At 40.7% G+C, this 15,970-nt stretch overlaps 1 protein-coding gene across 1 annotated transcript; it reads left to right on the forward strand.

Moving 5' to 3' along the window:
- Positions 1–13,210: 13,210 nt before the first annotated feature.
- On the forward strand, positions 13,211–14,152 carry LOC122935181 (putative olfactory receptor 2W6). The gene has a single exon (XM_044290946.1). The coding sequence runs from the start codon at positions 13,211–13,213 to the stop codon at positions 14,150–14,152; it is 942 nt and encodes a 313-aa protein (XP_044146881.1).
- Positions 14,153–15,970: the final 1,818 nt, after the last annotated feature.

Below are 15,970 nucleotides of genomic sequence, written 5' to 3' on the forward strand. Positions count from 1 at the left end.
TGTGACAGCTTCACCCTGATGTAGGCTTTAGCCAAAAAACAACCACACCATTGAGGGTTAAATGCACTTGGTGACAGGCGCAGCTTGCCCCTGATTTTGTATATGGCCAAAAAATGAACAGACTATTGCTGGTTAAATGCACTTGGTGTGACAGCTTCACCCTGATGTAGGCTTTAGCCAAAAAACAACCACACCATTGAGGGTTAAATGCACTTGGTCGCAGCTTGTGCTGGCGCACCACAAGACACAAAATGGCCGCCGATCACCCCAGAAAAATGTGACTGACAAACGGTCTGTGCAGCCTAAAAACAGTGAGCAATTGAGGATCAGCAGCTCAATGATCCACAGCTGCAGATCGATCAGTTAATCAAGTCCTTTGGAGGAGTTAATCTGCCTAATCTCGCCCTACTGTCGCAGCCGCAACCTCTCCCTACGCTAATCAGAGCAGAGTGACGGGCGGCGCTATGTGACTCCAGCTTAAATAGAGGCTGGGTCACATGGTGCTCTGGCCAATCACAGCCATGCCAATAGTAGGCATGGCTGTGATGGCCTCTTGGGGCAAGTAGTATGACGCTTGTTGATTGGCTGCTTTGCAGCCTTTCAAAAAGCGCCAAGAAAGCGTCACAAAAGCGCGAAGAAAGCGACGAACACCGAACCCGAACCCGGACTTTTACGAAAATGTCCGGGTTCGGGTCCGTGTCACGGACACCCCAAAATTCGGTACGAACCCGAACTATACAGTTCGAGTTCGCTCATCCCTAATTAAGAATGTTCCGAAGGGGCAATATAAAAGGATTTTCCGCAACTATATGATAGAAACCTAGAATGTGTCGGCAGATAAGAACCATTTGGCCCATCTAGTCTGCCCAATATACTGAATACTATGAATAGCCCCTGGGCCTATCTTATATGAAGGATGGCCTTATGCCTATCCCATGCATGCTTAAACTCCTTCACTGTATTTGCAGCTACCACTTCTGTAGGGAGGCTATTCCATGCATCCACTACTCTCTCAGTAAAGTAATACTTCCTGATATTACTTTTAATCCTTTGCCCCTCTAATTTAAAACTATGTCCTCTTGTAGCAGTTTTTCTTCTTTTAAATCACCATCAATAAAGAAGATCACCATCAATAAAGTAAAGTTCTATCCGAGAGGTTCTTACAGAAAGGATTATAAGAAAGAATTTCTGGAAACATGTATTGATGAAGTAGAAAAGGAAGGTGAATAAAGTAGGAAAGGGAATGAAGAAAAAGGTTTTAGACTAGTTTTTTCTGCAAAATAGCTCAGAACAAAAAGGAATTCAGGGAATGCTAAAGAAAAATTGGTCAGTACTGAGATATGACCTGGTTTTTGGAAATAGTGATGAGCGAAGTTTTAGAAATTTGATTCAGCAGCTTCGCCGAACTTCGTCAAGGAATTTGATTTAATACAAATTACTTTGTCACAAATAACTTTTCATTGTATGGAGTGGGTGCAATGACAGATAACAGCGATCGCGTCACAGATACACTAGCAGTTATTTCTCATTGTGCTAAGGTCTACCTTCTACATTCTTTGAAATTTTTAACATTCAGGGACCCAATTCCCCTTACTCCCTAAAGACTGGTGCAGACACTGTTGAGACATAGGGGAGGAGAGCTACAGGTTACCAAGTTGAGTACATAGGTGCTCACACATGCTTGCCTTTAGCAACTGTAATTGAATGTAACTACGTATAGTTCCCGGATAACAAAGCAGACACCAGATTCTCCAAAACACCACCCCCATTTGAGGTGTACAGCTCATCTAATACCAGAATTAAATCCTCAGGCTCAGATAATCCTGCTCCTTGGAGATATATTGTATGAGTTCACAAAGTTAGAGGCCATATATAAACTATACTCCACCAGCAATTAGCTTGTATACAAGCTGAACCTCCACTGGTCACATTGCTGGTAGTGCATTGTAGTGCCTTGTACCCCTTGCAATTCTTGCTGTGCTGCAAGCTGCACTCCATGGTGGACTCCTGGAGCAGCTGTTACAGGCAGGGATGCCTTTCACGTCCCTCAGGGTCAATGTCTTTTTTTTTTCAGCAGTGTAGAGGGAACATGGCCAGGTCCTTTTGACCCCCTTCCCCCCACAATATCATCAGACTGTTTCCAAAAGCAGGCACTTACCTGCCACCTCTACCTCCTCCTTCATGGACCAGGTCCCATCCCCAACAACAGCAGGGTACAGAGTCATTCTCACTCCCCTTCCTTCCTATCATATGTGTCAATTCATAAGAATAGACGCTTTGAACCTGGGGAAATAATAGATACTCCCTGCATAGATAAAAAAAAAAAAGTAAACTGACTTGTACAAGGTGCTGGCAATGTCCAGAAGACTGTCCCTCTTTTCAGCCATTATACATGATGAGGAATGCTCTCCTGGACTTGCAGCGACAAAATGCTGTCCACCCTGTAGTTATTGGGGACCCACAATAGGAAACTCCTATGAAAGAGGAAGAGATGGATGAGGTGCTTCCACTGGAGGAGTCGGAGTCGGATTTAGAGGAGTAAGAGGATGACGATGGTGACACCAGCCACAACACCCAATCGTCTCAGTGGGGGGAAAGCTGTATAGACACTTGCATTCTACCATGACAGGCATATGATTGACATGAAGCAGTCCGATGCTTTTAGACCGTCGCTATCATTGCAAAACTTGGGAAATCCTATCCAAACCGAATCTTAACAGATTGGCTCATCTCTATTCCCTGAGAATGGTATGGAGAACGTTCCCTGGGAGAAGATCCACTTCAGAGCACAGTGATTGGCTAGTCTGTGGGTAGTTACAGTTTATCAGAATGTTACTGATTTGGGTCAGGCTGTGAGTCAGTTTTGGGGTGTCTGAGGGAGTTGGGGAGAGAAATATCAGCCTCTAAAAGGTATGAGCAATCCTGCAAGGCAGATCAGGGTTAATTGATCTTGATTTTTGCAAAGGAGTCTCTGCTGTCTATGTTTGGCCTAGTCTATCGATTTGGTAGAGAGCCAAGAAAATGCTCTAGAGCAAACTAAGATGTCCAGAATCAAAAGGTCCAGATTCCTTTTCCCAGGGCCCTGCTGCTATTTACATCTGACCTTGTTTAGGGATTCACAACCGAATCATGAAAGCAGTTCTCTGTGGCAAGCTGTTGGTAACAACACAGGAATAAATTGGACCCTATCTGGGAAAGGAGTTAACAATACACAATCAAATAGCTACAGGCTAATTTCATTTCTTGTCCCAGATAATAAAATGTAACTTTAAATGATTTGCTTAAAATGAAGTCAGCACATCTATTAACTATTATAAGTCAGCTCTAAACATTGTGGGTTAAAACTAGCTGATGCTCATTATTAGTGCCAGATCACTATGTTATTGAATTGCTTTCTTTTTAGACGGTGGCTGGGAGTGCACTTCCCCACATCACCACTCTGATTGAAGTTTGCACTGGCACACACTGATCGCCTATAGCATTACACGTATCTGTGTATTAATCAAACACTTGAAGGCACATAAACATGAGAGGTCAGCAAACTAAAACCTAAGTCTGCCCCCCAACATGTTTCACCAGCTAATCTGGCTTCCTTAGGGGTTTGGGCAGAATTGAATGCAGAACAACATGGATGGGATTTAAACCTAGGTACTATAATTGACAAATGATTACCCCTATCAGAGCTGCACAATGTCATTAATGTGGGTGCGAATCCATAGACGTTTATCCAATGGGAAGTATTCAAATGAACAGCTCTGCCAATCCCGGCCTTTAGGGGAAGGGGGGTTTATCTGGTCATACAATTGACAGATGATTGCCCCTATCAGAGCTGCAAGATGTCATTAAAGTGGGTGTGAGTTCATAGGCATTTATCCAATTGGAAGTGTGCAAATGAACTCTGCCAATCCATGCCTTTAGGGGGGATGTTCTCAAAGAACGTGTTGGAGTGACAAGAATTAACTAGTCACACTCAAAATCATGACATCAGAGTACTGTCAATAAATATCATTATACACTACAATGGCTTCTTGATTTTGTTGTTTTTATTTCTTATTTCTGCATACTTGGGGCTCACAGAAAAACATAAGATCAAAATATTATTATAAACATAGATCTTGTAAGACACGACAGAGTCTTTAGGTGGCAGTTTAAAAAAGTGATGAAAAAGTAAATCCTTCATTAAGACCTTTTGGGCTGAGACTGTCTAGACGGTAAATCCACCTCATTTCCTCTAGTAAAAGAACCTTATCCAGGTCACCTCTTCGTGCTCCAAGAGTCTTTTTACAGATACCCCAAAATTTCAGACAATTGGGGTCCCCACCATGAACAGACCTAACATGCCTGGAGATCGTTGTATCAGCTTTGGTGTTTATACTGCTGATATGTTGCCATATACAGTACAGACCAAAAGTTTGGACACACCTTCTCATTCAAGGAGTTTTCTTTATTTTCATGACTATGAAAATTGTAGATTTACACTGAAGGCATCAAAACTATGAATTAACACATGTGGAATTATATACATAACAAAAAAGTGTGAAACAACTGAAAATATGTCATATTCTAGGTTCTTCAAAGTAGCCATCTTTTGCTTTGATTACTGCTTTGCACACTCTTGGCATTCTCTTGATGAGCTTCAAGAGATAGTCACCTGAAATGGTTTTCACTTCACAGGTGTGCCCTACCAGGTTTAATAAGTGGGATTTCTTGCCTTATAAATGGGGTCATCATTACTTTAAGAAATGAAGGTCAGTCAGTCTGAAAAATTGGGAAAACTTTGAAAGTGTCCCCAAGTGTAGTCACAAAAACCATCAAGCGCTACAAAGAAACTGGCTCCCATGCGGACCGCTCCAGGAAAGGAAGACAAAGAGTCACCTCTGCTGCGGAGGATAAGTTCATCCGAGTCACCAGCTTCAGAAATCGCAGGATAGCAGCAGCTCAGATTAGAAACCAGGTCAATGCCACACAGAGTTCTAGCAGCAGACACATCTCTAGAACAACTGTTAAGAGGAGACTGTGTGAATCAGGCCTTCATGGTAGAATATCTGCTAGGAAACCACTGCTAAGGACAGGCAACAAGCAGAAGAGATTTGTTTGGGCTAAAAAACACAAGAAATGGACATTAGACCAGTGGAAATCTGTGCTTTGGTGTGATGAGTCCAAATTTGAGATCTTTGGTTGCAATCACCGTGTCTTTGTGCGACGCAGAAAAGGTGAACGGATGGACTCTACATGCCTGGTTCCCACCGTGAAGCATGGAGGAGGAGGTGTGATGGTGTGGGGGTGCTTTGCTGGTAACACTGTTGGGGATTTATTCAAAATTGAAGGCATACTGAACCAGCATGGCTACCACAGCATCTTGCTGCGGCATGCTATTCCATCCGGTTTGCGTTTAGTTGGACCATCATTTATTTTTCAACAGGACAATGACCACAAACACACCTCCAGGCTGTGTAAGGGCTATTTGACTATGAAGGAGAGTGATGGGGTGCTGCGCCAGATGACCTGGCCTCCACAGTCACTGGACCTGAACCCAATCGAGATGGTTTGGGGTCAGCTGGACCGCAGAGTGAAGGCAAAATGGCCAACAAGTGCTAAGCATCTCTGGGAACTCCTTCAAGACTGTTGGAAGACCATTTCAGGTGACTACCTCTTGAAGCTCATCAAGAGAATGCCAAGAGTGTGCAAAGCAGTAATTAAAGCAAAAGATGGCTACTTTGAAGAACCTAGAATATGACATATTTTCAGTTGTTTCACACTTTTTTGTTATGTATATAATTCCACATGTGTTAATTCATAGTTTTGATGCCTTCAGTGTGAATCTACAATTTTCATAGTCATGAAAATAAAGAAAACTCTTTGAATGAGAAGGTGTGTCCAAACTTTTGGTCTCTACTGTTCGTCTCCAAAATTCCTGTGACGTCTTACCAACGTACAACTTCGGACAGGGACATTGGGCAATATAAATAATGCCCATAGTTTAGCAGTTTATGAACTGTCTGATGTCATATTTTCTCTCATCCACAGGATTGATGAACTCTTTTAGTTTTTTTATGTATGGGCAAAAACTACACCTACCACAGGGAAAACTGCCAACTAAATTGGATTTCAACCAGGTAGTTTTAGAGAGTTTTTTTTTAAATTGAAACTTTGTACTAGTAAATCCTTGAGATTTTTACCTCTCCGATGTGTACTGCCCGGTTTCACGGTCAGCAGCTCTCTGAGATCGTTATCAGCTCTTAAAACATGCCAATGTTTTTGGAGGATTTGAAAAATCCTGTGATTTTGTGCATCGATGATGATAACCGAAGGGGTAAACTACTGGCCATATACAGTCAGGTCCATAAATATTGGGACATCGACACAATTCTACTATTTTTGGCTCTATACACCACCACAATAGATTTGGCTTTAACTGCAGACTGTCAGCTTTAATTTGAGGGTATTTACATCCAAATCAGGTGAACGGTGTAGGAATTACAACAGTTTGCATATGTGCCTCCCACTTGTTAAGGAACCAAAAGTAATGGAACAATTGGCTTCTCAGCTGTTCCTTGGCCAGGTGTGTGTTATTCCCTCATTATCCCAATTACAATGAGCAGATAAAAGGTCCAGAGTTCATTTCAAGTGTGCTATTTGCATTTGAAACCTGTTGCTGTCAACTCTCAAGGTGAGATCCAAAGAGCTGTCACTATCAGTGAAGCAAGCCATCATTAGGCTGAAAAAACAAAACGAAGCCATATCAAAGAGAAAGCAAAAACATTAGACGTGGCCAAAACAACTGTTTGGAACATTCTTAAAAAGAAGGAACGCATTGGTGAGCTCAGCAACACCAAAAGACCCAGAAGACCACGGAAAACAAATGTGGTGGATAACCGAAGAATTCTTTCCCTGGTGAAGAAAACACCCTTCACAACAGTTGGCCAGGTCAAGAACACTCTCCAGGAGGTAGGTGTATGTGTGTCAAAGTCAACAATCAAGTGAAGACTTCACCAGAGTGAATGCGGAGGGTTTACCACAAGATGTAAACCATTGGTGAGCCTCAAAAACAGGAAGGCCAGATTAGAGTTTTCCAAACGACATCTAAAAATCCCTTCACAGTTCTGGAACAACATCCTATGGACAGATGATACCAAGATCAACTTGTACCAGAGTGATGGGAAGAGAAGAGTATGGAGAAGGAAAGGAACTGGGCAATATTATCTGCTCATATTTAGCCAAATGCTTCAGAACTCATTGGACGGCGCTTCACAGTGCAGATGGACAATGACCCAAAGCATACTGCAAAAGCAACCAAAGAGTTTTTTAAGGGAAAGAAGTGGAATGTTATGCAATGGCCAAGTCAATCACCTGACCTGAATGCGGATGAGCATGCATTTCACTTGCTGAAGACAAAACTGAAGGGGAAATGCCCCAAGAACAAGCCGGAACTGAAGACAGTTGCAGTAGAGGCCTGGCAGAGCATCACCAGGGATGAAACCCAGCATCTAGTGATGTCAATGCGTTCCAGACTTCAGGTTGTAATTGACTGCAAAGCATTTGCAACCAAGTATTAAAAAGTGAAAGTTTGATTTATGATTATTATTGTGTCCCATTACTTTTGGTCCCTTAACAAGTGGGAGGCACATATGCAAACTGTTGTAATTCCTACACCGTTCACCTGATTTGGATGTAAATAACCTCAAATTAAAGCTGACAGTCTGCAGGTAAAGCACACCTTGTTCGTTTCATTTCAAATCCATTGTGGTGGTGTATAGAGCCAAAAATTTTAGAATTGTGTTGATGTCCCAATATTTATGGACCTGACTGTATGTATTACATAGAAGATCACAGCGGTTTGTCGACTTGGCCCTGTGGAAGGCTTTATGCAGTGTTCTTTTAGGATAACCTCTTTCGCAAAAGCGATGAAGTAATGTATTACTTTCCTGGAGAAACCCAAAGTCATCCGAACTGTTTCTATGGGCCCCTTATGTACTGTCCAATAAGTATACCCTTTTTCAAAGGCAAAGTATAATGACTCTGACAGTGAAGCAGGTTATTGGTGGAAGCAGGCTTACAATTTACCTCTGTTCTGATGTGTCCACCAGGGTCAACAGAGAGACAAAGATCCAGAAATGTTAGAGTATGCACATGAATCTCAGACGTAAATTTAATTCCTATGTTATTGGTGTTTAAATCCTTCACAAATTCCTGAAATAGTGTTGTGGTGATCATCTATAAATTGACCCCAAAATAAAATGTGCTCAGTGTATTTTCCAAAGTGCTCTGTGAAGACCATAGTGTTTTCCCACCAGCCTAAAAAAAAAAGATTTGCATAATTTGGTGCACATTTATTACCCACAGTGGTCTCATTTAGCTGCAAATAAAATTGCCCATTGAATAGAAAATAGTTGTGTGTAAGAAGATACCGTAAAATTGTAAGTGTTAACTTATTGTGAGGGTCAAATTGCGTGCCTTTAGTGAATAAAAATAAAGAAACTACCTTGATGCCCAAATCATGCTTAATGCTGGTGTATAGGGCCTCAATATCTAAACTTGCTAATTGCGTTTGTTCTGTGACTTGTATCTCCTATAGTCTGGTGAGAGCATCTTTGGTATCCCTGATGTACGATGGCAAGGAGGGGACAAAGGGTGAGATAAACTCGTCCGCATATTGACTAATAATTTCAGTTAGGCTATTGTTACCAGACACTATTGGTTGGCCAGGGATAGGTTGCCTCTGTTTATGAATCTTGGGCATTGCATAAATCGTTGCTATAGTAGAATGCGTTTTGAACAGAAATTTTTATTCATCTTTAGATATCAGATTGTTACTCTTTGCTTCTGTAAGGATGACTCTGAGCTCCTCCAGGAAACCAGCAGTGGGATTTGTTTCTAGCTTTTTATAGGTATGAGTTATAGTTGAAGAATTGATTGATCACTCAGAATTGGTTGTCAAACCATCCGATAAGGGCGGCAATATTGTCCTTATGGAGAGACACATATATGAGAACACGGTAATTGATCTATTGAGGGATACAAGTATATCCATAACATTAGAATAAAATTTATGTCTGAGATTCATGAACATACATAATATTTCTTTTAACCTCTGGCAAAGACATTGTTCACAGTTAAGAATAAGAACTTTGTTTGAAACGCGTCAACAGTCACAACACTTGTGGGTGTACATCCTGTATATTGTTTCTACTGCCTGAATAAAGACGAGGATTTTAAGCTACCAAAGAAAATGGGAGTGCTGGAACTTTTTTCGTGTTGATTTGTATACCAGAGGCTAACCTGCCTCTTCCATGCACACGGGTGACCCAAGGTGATTCAGTGAGCTGGATTTTTGCTTTACAAATTGCTGGATCTTCGTCTCTCTGTTGACCCTGGTGGACGCATCAGAACAGAGGTACATCGTAAACCTACTTCCACCAATAACCTGCTTCACTGGCAGAGTCATCATCCTTTGCCTTTGAGAAAGAGTATACCTATTGGACAGTACATACGGGCCCATAGAAACTGTTAGGATTTGTCTTCGTTTCTCCAGGAAAGTAATACCTAACTTCATCGCTTTTGCGGAAGAGGTTTTCCTAAAAGAACACCGCATAAAGCCTTCCACAGGGCCAAGTCGACAAACCGCTGTGATCTTCTATGTAATACATATATGTAATATATATACATTTTGGGAGAGCAAGGAGCCCAGATAACATGCTTCAGAAGAACTATTTACTGTCTTTTCAGTCATTGGACAGCAAACATGGTCCCTCCACAGACATCATTTTTAAAATTGTTCCTGATAAGTCATAAGAATATCAATTTGTTTAAATTCCCAGGACGTGCCTCACCAGAGAATAATTAATCTCAAGAGTTCAGACACAATGAATATGTCCTTATAAAACCCTTACATAATTTGCGCTGCAGATCAGTTCTTGCCGAGTTCCCATGAGCCCCTGATTATTAAGTGGTCACATACACTGTATTTTCGTTCCTGTCTTTATTCCTTTTTTTTTTTTTTTCGTTTTGATGAATTTCTTGTCTTACCTGAACATGTAAGTGAAGACCTTATATTGAGGTTCAGTTGTATTTACAGGGACGTAGACTTTACAGTTTAGTTCCACTTTCATTAACATTTAGCATTTTGAAATCTACTCAAAAAGTTAGATAATTTTTGTAAAACTTTTTGTTACTGTCTTCGTACTGTTTTGATTTCTGCCTAAATTCTTCTTAAAATCTCCTCTCAGACATGTAACCCGGTGGATTATCTCTGCAACCCCATAATGTTCTGCTCTGGTAACAGGAAGCTGGCGTCATTCTGAAAGCATAGGATTTTTATAATAAAGAGAGAGAAAGAAAAAAAAAGAGAGAGAGAGAGAGTGAGAAAGAAAGGAAGAAAGAAAGGGAATAAGATACAGAAGGAGAGGGAGAGGAGATAAAAAAAATTGAACACAGAGAGAAGATGAGACAACGCTAGAGACACAGAAAATCAGAGTGAGGAAAGAATAAGAGAGAGAGAAAGAGAAAATGGAGCAGAAAGAGAGCAAGAGACAGAGAAAGGGAGAAACTGAAAAAGAAAGGAAAAGAGCAAGAGTCTGAAAAGAAAAGTAAGATGGAAGAAATCTGGAGAAAAGAGAGTCAAATATAAGGAGAGAGAAATGTGAGTAAGAGAGCGATAGAGAGGAGCAAACAGAGAAAGGAAGGAAAGAAAAACATAAAGACAGAGAAAATTAATACAAGCACATGAGAGCGAGAGAGAGAGCAAAAGAGGGTGAATGAAAAAAGACAGGGGAAAAGGAGAAAGACACTGAAATGTCATCTACAAGGATAGAGGAGAAGAAATAACCTATTAGTGGTGAGGGATGGAAATCTGTGAGACTGCAAATTCCATGTACTGTGTGTGGGACAAGATACAAGGTCATATGTTCTTAAATAACTGTAGTCACATTTCTAGGAAAGCTGGACCATAACTAATATAACTGCCATGATAATATTGCTTGTAGTGACGAGGTCACATATTATGTACAGGAATTAGGAAGAACCTGCAGTGAACTATCAGGTCTTAAGAACCTAGTGTTTTATATGGTATGGGCAGGGGCATAGCTATGGAGGGTGCATGTGCCCAAATACCCTTCTACTGCATAATATAACACCAGTATTTTGAAAAGTAAAAAGTTGGTTGGGGCCTTGATATTGTATTGGGGACCTGGAACTTCTAGTAAAACCTCTGATAGAGGAACTAACTATTGAGGATTTGTATCACTAAGAAATTTAGATTTTGTCCCAATAAAGTGTAGCCTTCCAACAGCTGACAGGGGTCTACCATCACAAATGTGTGTTTTAAGAAGATAAAGATCTAGGATAACCATACATACTTGTCCCATCAGAGCTCCTCCCTTTACTCATGGAAAGAACCAGCAAAACTTTTTTTATAATCTTGGGGTTCTACACTTTCCACAACAACCAATCACCCCAAAAAAGAATCTTTGACAAGAGTCAGGGTAATGTTTAGGTGGCTCTCCATTTCATCATCTTATCTTACTTCAAATACCTTGAAATATTATGTCTTATTCAACCTATTATTAATTTCATACCAAAAAAGGATGGTGACACCTGAACACCTGGAAGATGCACCTGGCGGAAAACAATGCTCGGCACCTGTGGAATTCCTGTCTAAGCTATGGCAGCATTATAAAGAAACCAAAAAAACTGAAGACTTTCATCCAAGACCCTTTTATTAAAGGGGTTTCTGTCACCAGATTTAGCCCTATTAAGCTAGCTGACATTAGTGATGTGCTAATGTCAGCTAAACCTAACAAGCCTATTTCAGCTTTTATCTATGCCCCCGTTACGCCAGAAATCTAACTTTTATAATATGCCAATTAGAACAGAGCCTCTAGGAGCAGGAACAACACCCCCCTCCTGCTCCTAGAGGCTCTGTTCTCCCACCTTTGTCGCCTCCCTCCAAGTCCTGATTGACAGGGCCAGGCAGCGCTCACATCTGTCTGCCAGCCCTGTGCTCTGGTGAAATCTTGTGCCGTTCATCATTCGGCACAGGCTCGTGAGGGAAAGACGCTCGCAGGCTGCCAGCTTCTTCACCGCGCCTGCTCCGAATACTGAACGGCGGGAGATTTCACCAGAGCACAAGGCTGGCAGACAGATGCAAGCGCTGCCTGGCCCTGTCAATCAGGACTTGGAGGGAGGCGACAAAGGTGGGAGAACGAAGCCTCCAGGAGCAGGAACAACATCCCCCCCCCCACCCCTGCTCCTAGAGGCTAATTAGTATACTATAAAATTTGATTTCTGAGGCATAGATAAAAGTAGGAATAGGCTCATTAGGTTTAGCTGACATTAGCACATCCCTAATGTCAGCTATCTTGATAGGGTTACATCTGGTGACAGAAACCCTTTAACAGTGATCAGTCTTCGAGAACTGTAAGTATTACAGACCCTTCTGGTGTCTCTTCTTTTATAGCAGTAAACACATGAGATTTAGCTCTCCTTGACAGAATGTCCATTTTTTGGCAAGATTAAAAATATTCTACATTTTTCAAACCAACACCTGGATCTGAATAATTTTGTCATGGCATGTAATTAAAATGTAGTATAGTCACAGTGTTATTCAATGAAATCTATCTGTATAGCGCCACCTGCTGCTTGCTCTTTTTCTAATTTATCTGTCCTGTTCACTGAGATGGAAGCACCTGCTCAGTTTCATCCTTCAGCTCATTCAACTATTGCTCAACCATCAATCTGCTTTTATATAAGGTGTATGATGACCTTTTAGAGATCCTGTAAATTTAAAATATACGTCTGTTAAAGGGATTTCCCCCAACAACCCCTTGTTACTATTATAAGCTGTCAATTGGACAACTCATAAAAGTAGATGGAATAGCATCTGGCCTCTGGAACGGTTGATAGGCATTGATGCTGGAAAATGATGAGACTAAATATAATTTTTGGCTGGAGGGTAGGATAAGCATGCGCCAAGTGTCATTATGCATCAGTGGAGTGTGGTGGTTGGTGGGTCAGCTTTCAAAATAATTTTTGGCCGACAGCTACTGAAACCTGAAACCGGTTTAGTAAGTCTAGGTAGTAAAGCCAAGATATGGACTCTAATTGGACCTTACACTAAGAGGATATAAAAAATTGTTTGTATCAAATCGCTCTATGTTTCTCCAGAAATTTCTACAGAAACTATTATATTATCATTTTAGCTGAACCTCATGGGATGGAGTCCAAGAACCAAACCATCATCACAGAATTCATTCTACTTGGATTTACTATGAACATGAAGATAAATATTGGGCTTTTCATCTTATTTTTAGTCATCTACATAGTGACCACTGTTGGAAACTGCCTTATAATCCTTATGGTCATCATCAACCCCAAGTTGCACAAACCCATGTACTTTTTCCTTTGCATGCTATCCATTCTTGACTTGTGTTATTCTTCTACTGTTTTGCCAAGGTTATTAACAGATCTCTTCTCCAGTGAGAGGACAATTTCGAGACTTGCTTGTTGCATTCAAATTTACGTCATCCTCCAAGTAGAAGGGTCTGAGTGTCAGCTCCTTGCAGTGATGGCTTACGACCGGTACATCGCCATATGCCGACCTCTCCACTACTCTATTATTATGCGATGGAGCATTTGTTATAGACTGACCTCACTAGTATTATTCTCAAGCTTTATGCTTTGTATTTTCCCATCACTTTTCTCACCACTTATAATATGCTACAACCAGATTAACCATTTCATGTGTGAGATGCTGGCTATCATCAAACTATCATGTGAGAGCATCTCTTCCCATGAAAATCTGGTATTTTTCATCAGTTTTATCACTCTCCTCATTCCTCTTATGCTTATCTTACTATCTTATGGCTTTATCATCTCCTCTGTACTGAAGATTCGCTCTGCTGGAAGGTCTAAAGCTTTCTCCACCTGTACGTCCCATCTAGCTGTGGTGGCTTTGTACTTTGGTACGGTTATGCTGATGTATTTTGGTCCTTCATCCATGTACTCCACAGATCAGGAGAAATATAGCTCTATATTTTATGTTATTGTATCCCCAATGTTGAACCCTTTAATCTACAGTCTCAATAACAGGGACGTTAAGGAATCTTTCAAAAAGTTCTTGATGAACTTGACACAACAGGGCTTAACCTTGGAATAAGACCTTATAAGAAATCTAGAAATATGGGGGGAAACCAGTTTTCTGGAGCAGACAGAAATGTTGACGTACTGCCTGTCTTATACCCCATAGTCAAGTTGTGAAACAAAAGATTCAGACACCCATGGAGCACCCTAAACCGAAGAAATCAAAAAGATCAATGAAAGCCTAAAAGAGAATTTAGTACTTGTAGTTTTGTAGTGGCTCACTCTACTTCACAACATGAATCAGGTGCTCAGTTTCAACGGCAACACCCAATGCCAATATGGAAAATTTGAAGTAGAAACCAGGGTTTGAAAGGGCACTAAAAATATCTGGATAGAGTATGTATAACAAAGCTTTAGCTTAAAAAATGCTATATAGATTTATTAAATTATGAAAAATTTTAAATGGATAACACATCATTTAGTGACACATAGTTAATAACATATAACACTTGCATACAAATAACATCTGTATAAAAATTGCATAAAAATTAGGGATCCCGTTAAATAGGTTAATGCTTGTGATATGATCATATAATCGCAATATTGGTCATAATCCGTTAATAGAGTAACACATAGTTGTAGCATAAGAGTTTTTGTAGCAAAAAAGTTTTTCTTTAGTGATGACCAAGCATGCTCGGCCAAACTGCTGTTCGGCTCGAACATCGCTATGCTCGGCAGATTGGAGTGCTCAGCCAAATAATTTGGGTGCTCGAATACAATTTAACACAATAGAAGGCAATGGGAGAACCCCAGGCCCCAGAAGAGGGTGTCTAGTTCATAATAAAAGGCTAGAAATTGATGGAAACCCCATCAAAATAGTTTGACAACAGCATTAAGAGGATAGCTGGATGCATCTTAGACGCCTATTATGTACAAAATACAATAGACAACCACACAAAGGCTATATGCCAAAAGCCAGGTATGTGCAAGCCATCCAACAATCCATAAGACAGATAACAGCCAGCATACCTTACAATGGCAGCATCATGCACTATGAGCTATTCTAAACCAGCTCTCATCTGACTGAGAGCCAGTGAGCCTCAAAGTTACTTCACATCTGTTGGATGGCTTGGGTGGACCTGCACACCTAGATCAATATCATTAGGGAGACAAAAAGTTTTCTGATTGTCTTAACATAATATTCAATAACCTTTCTATAAAGTTTTGTCATGTAAAAACGAATTTGCATAAACATAGGCATATGAGAAAGAGATGCAAATGAGCAGAATCTCTCATGAACAGTTCCCTCTATTAGTTGCATAGTGTTATGACATGACTATTCACTCACAACAGCGAATAGTCTTGTCATAACACTATGCAACTAATAAAGTCATGATTACAGCGCCCTCTGATCGCTGAGATCATATTTGCTGTATTGCTCTATATTTGTTTTTTAGAATATTCGTAATATTCTAAAAAAAACGAATATATAGCAATATAGCGAATATTATGTAATATTTATGTAGTAAGTCAGTGATAATATCTGACACTGGGAAAGCTGGGTAATAACTCAGTGTAATATAACAAAATAATAGCATAGACAGGTGCATTCTGCAGCCTTACTAAACCCTCTAACTGATTTTAAAATTAAGAGATTAGCCAACATGTCCTACGGTGTAGAACATGTCTAAGCCCGGGCACCGCGCCAAGGTTTCTCAAGTAGCTCGGGGACCTAACACTCACCTACCTGTGCCATATGGGAGCCAGTGGGCAAATTACAGGAGCATGAGGCCGACTCACAAACAACTCACCAGTTACCTCCAGCATGTAACCATGCCAGCAATGGGAGGAGGGAGGAGTCTGCGAGTCCCACTCAAGACTGGCTGATATGGCC

This window comes from Bufo gargarizans, chromosome 4, assembly GCF_014858855.1.
Source record: "Bufo gargarizans isolate SCDJY-AF-19 chromosome 4, ASM1485885v1, whole genome shotgun sequence".
Classification (NCBI taxonomy): Eukaryota; Metazoa; Chordata; class Amphibia; order Anura; family Bufonidae; genus Bufo; species Bufo gargarizans.

What these genes read in the sequence shown, in the direction of transcription:
- LOC122935181 (XM_044290946.1), top strand. Translation starts at nt 13,211, where the DNA reads ATGGAGTCCAAGAACCAAACCATCATCACAGAATTCATTCTACTTGGA.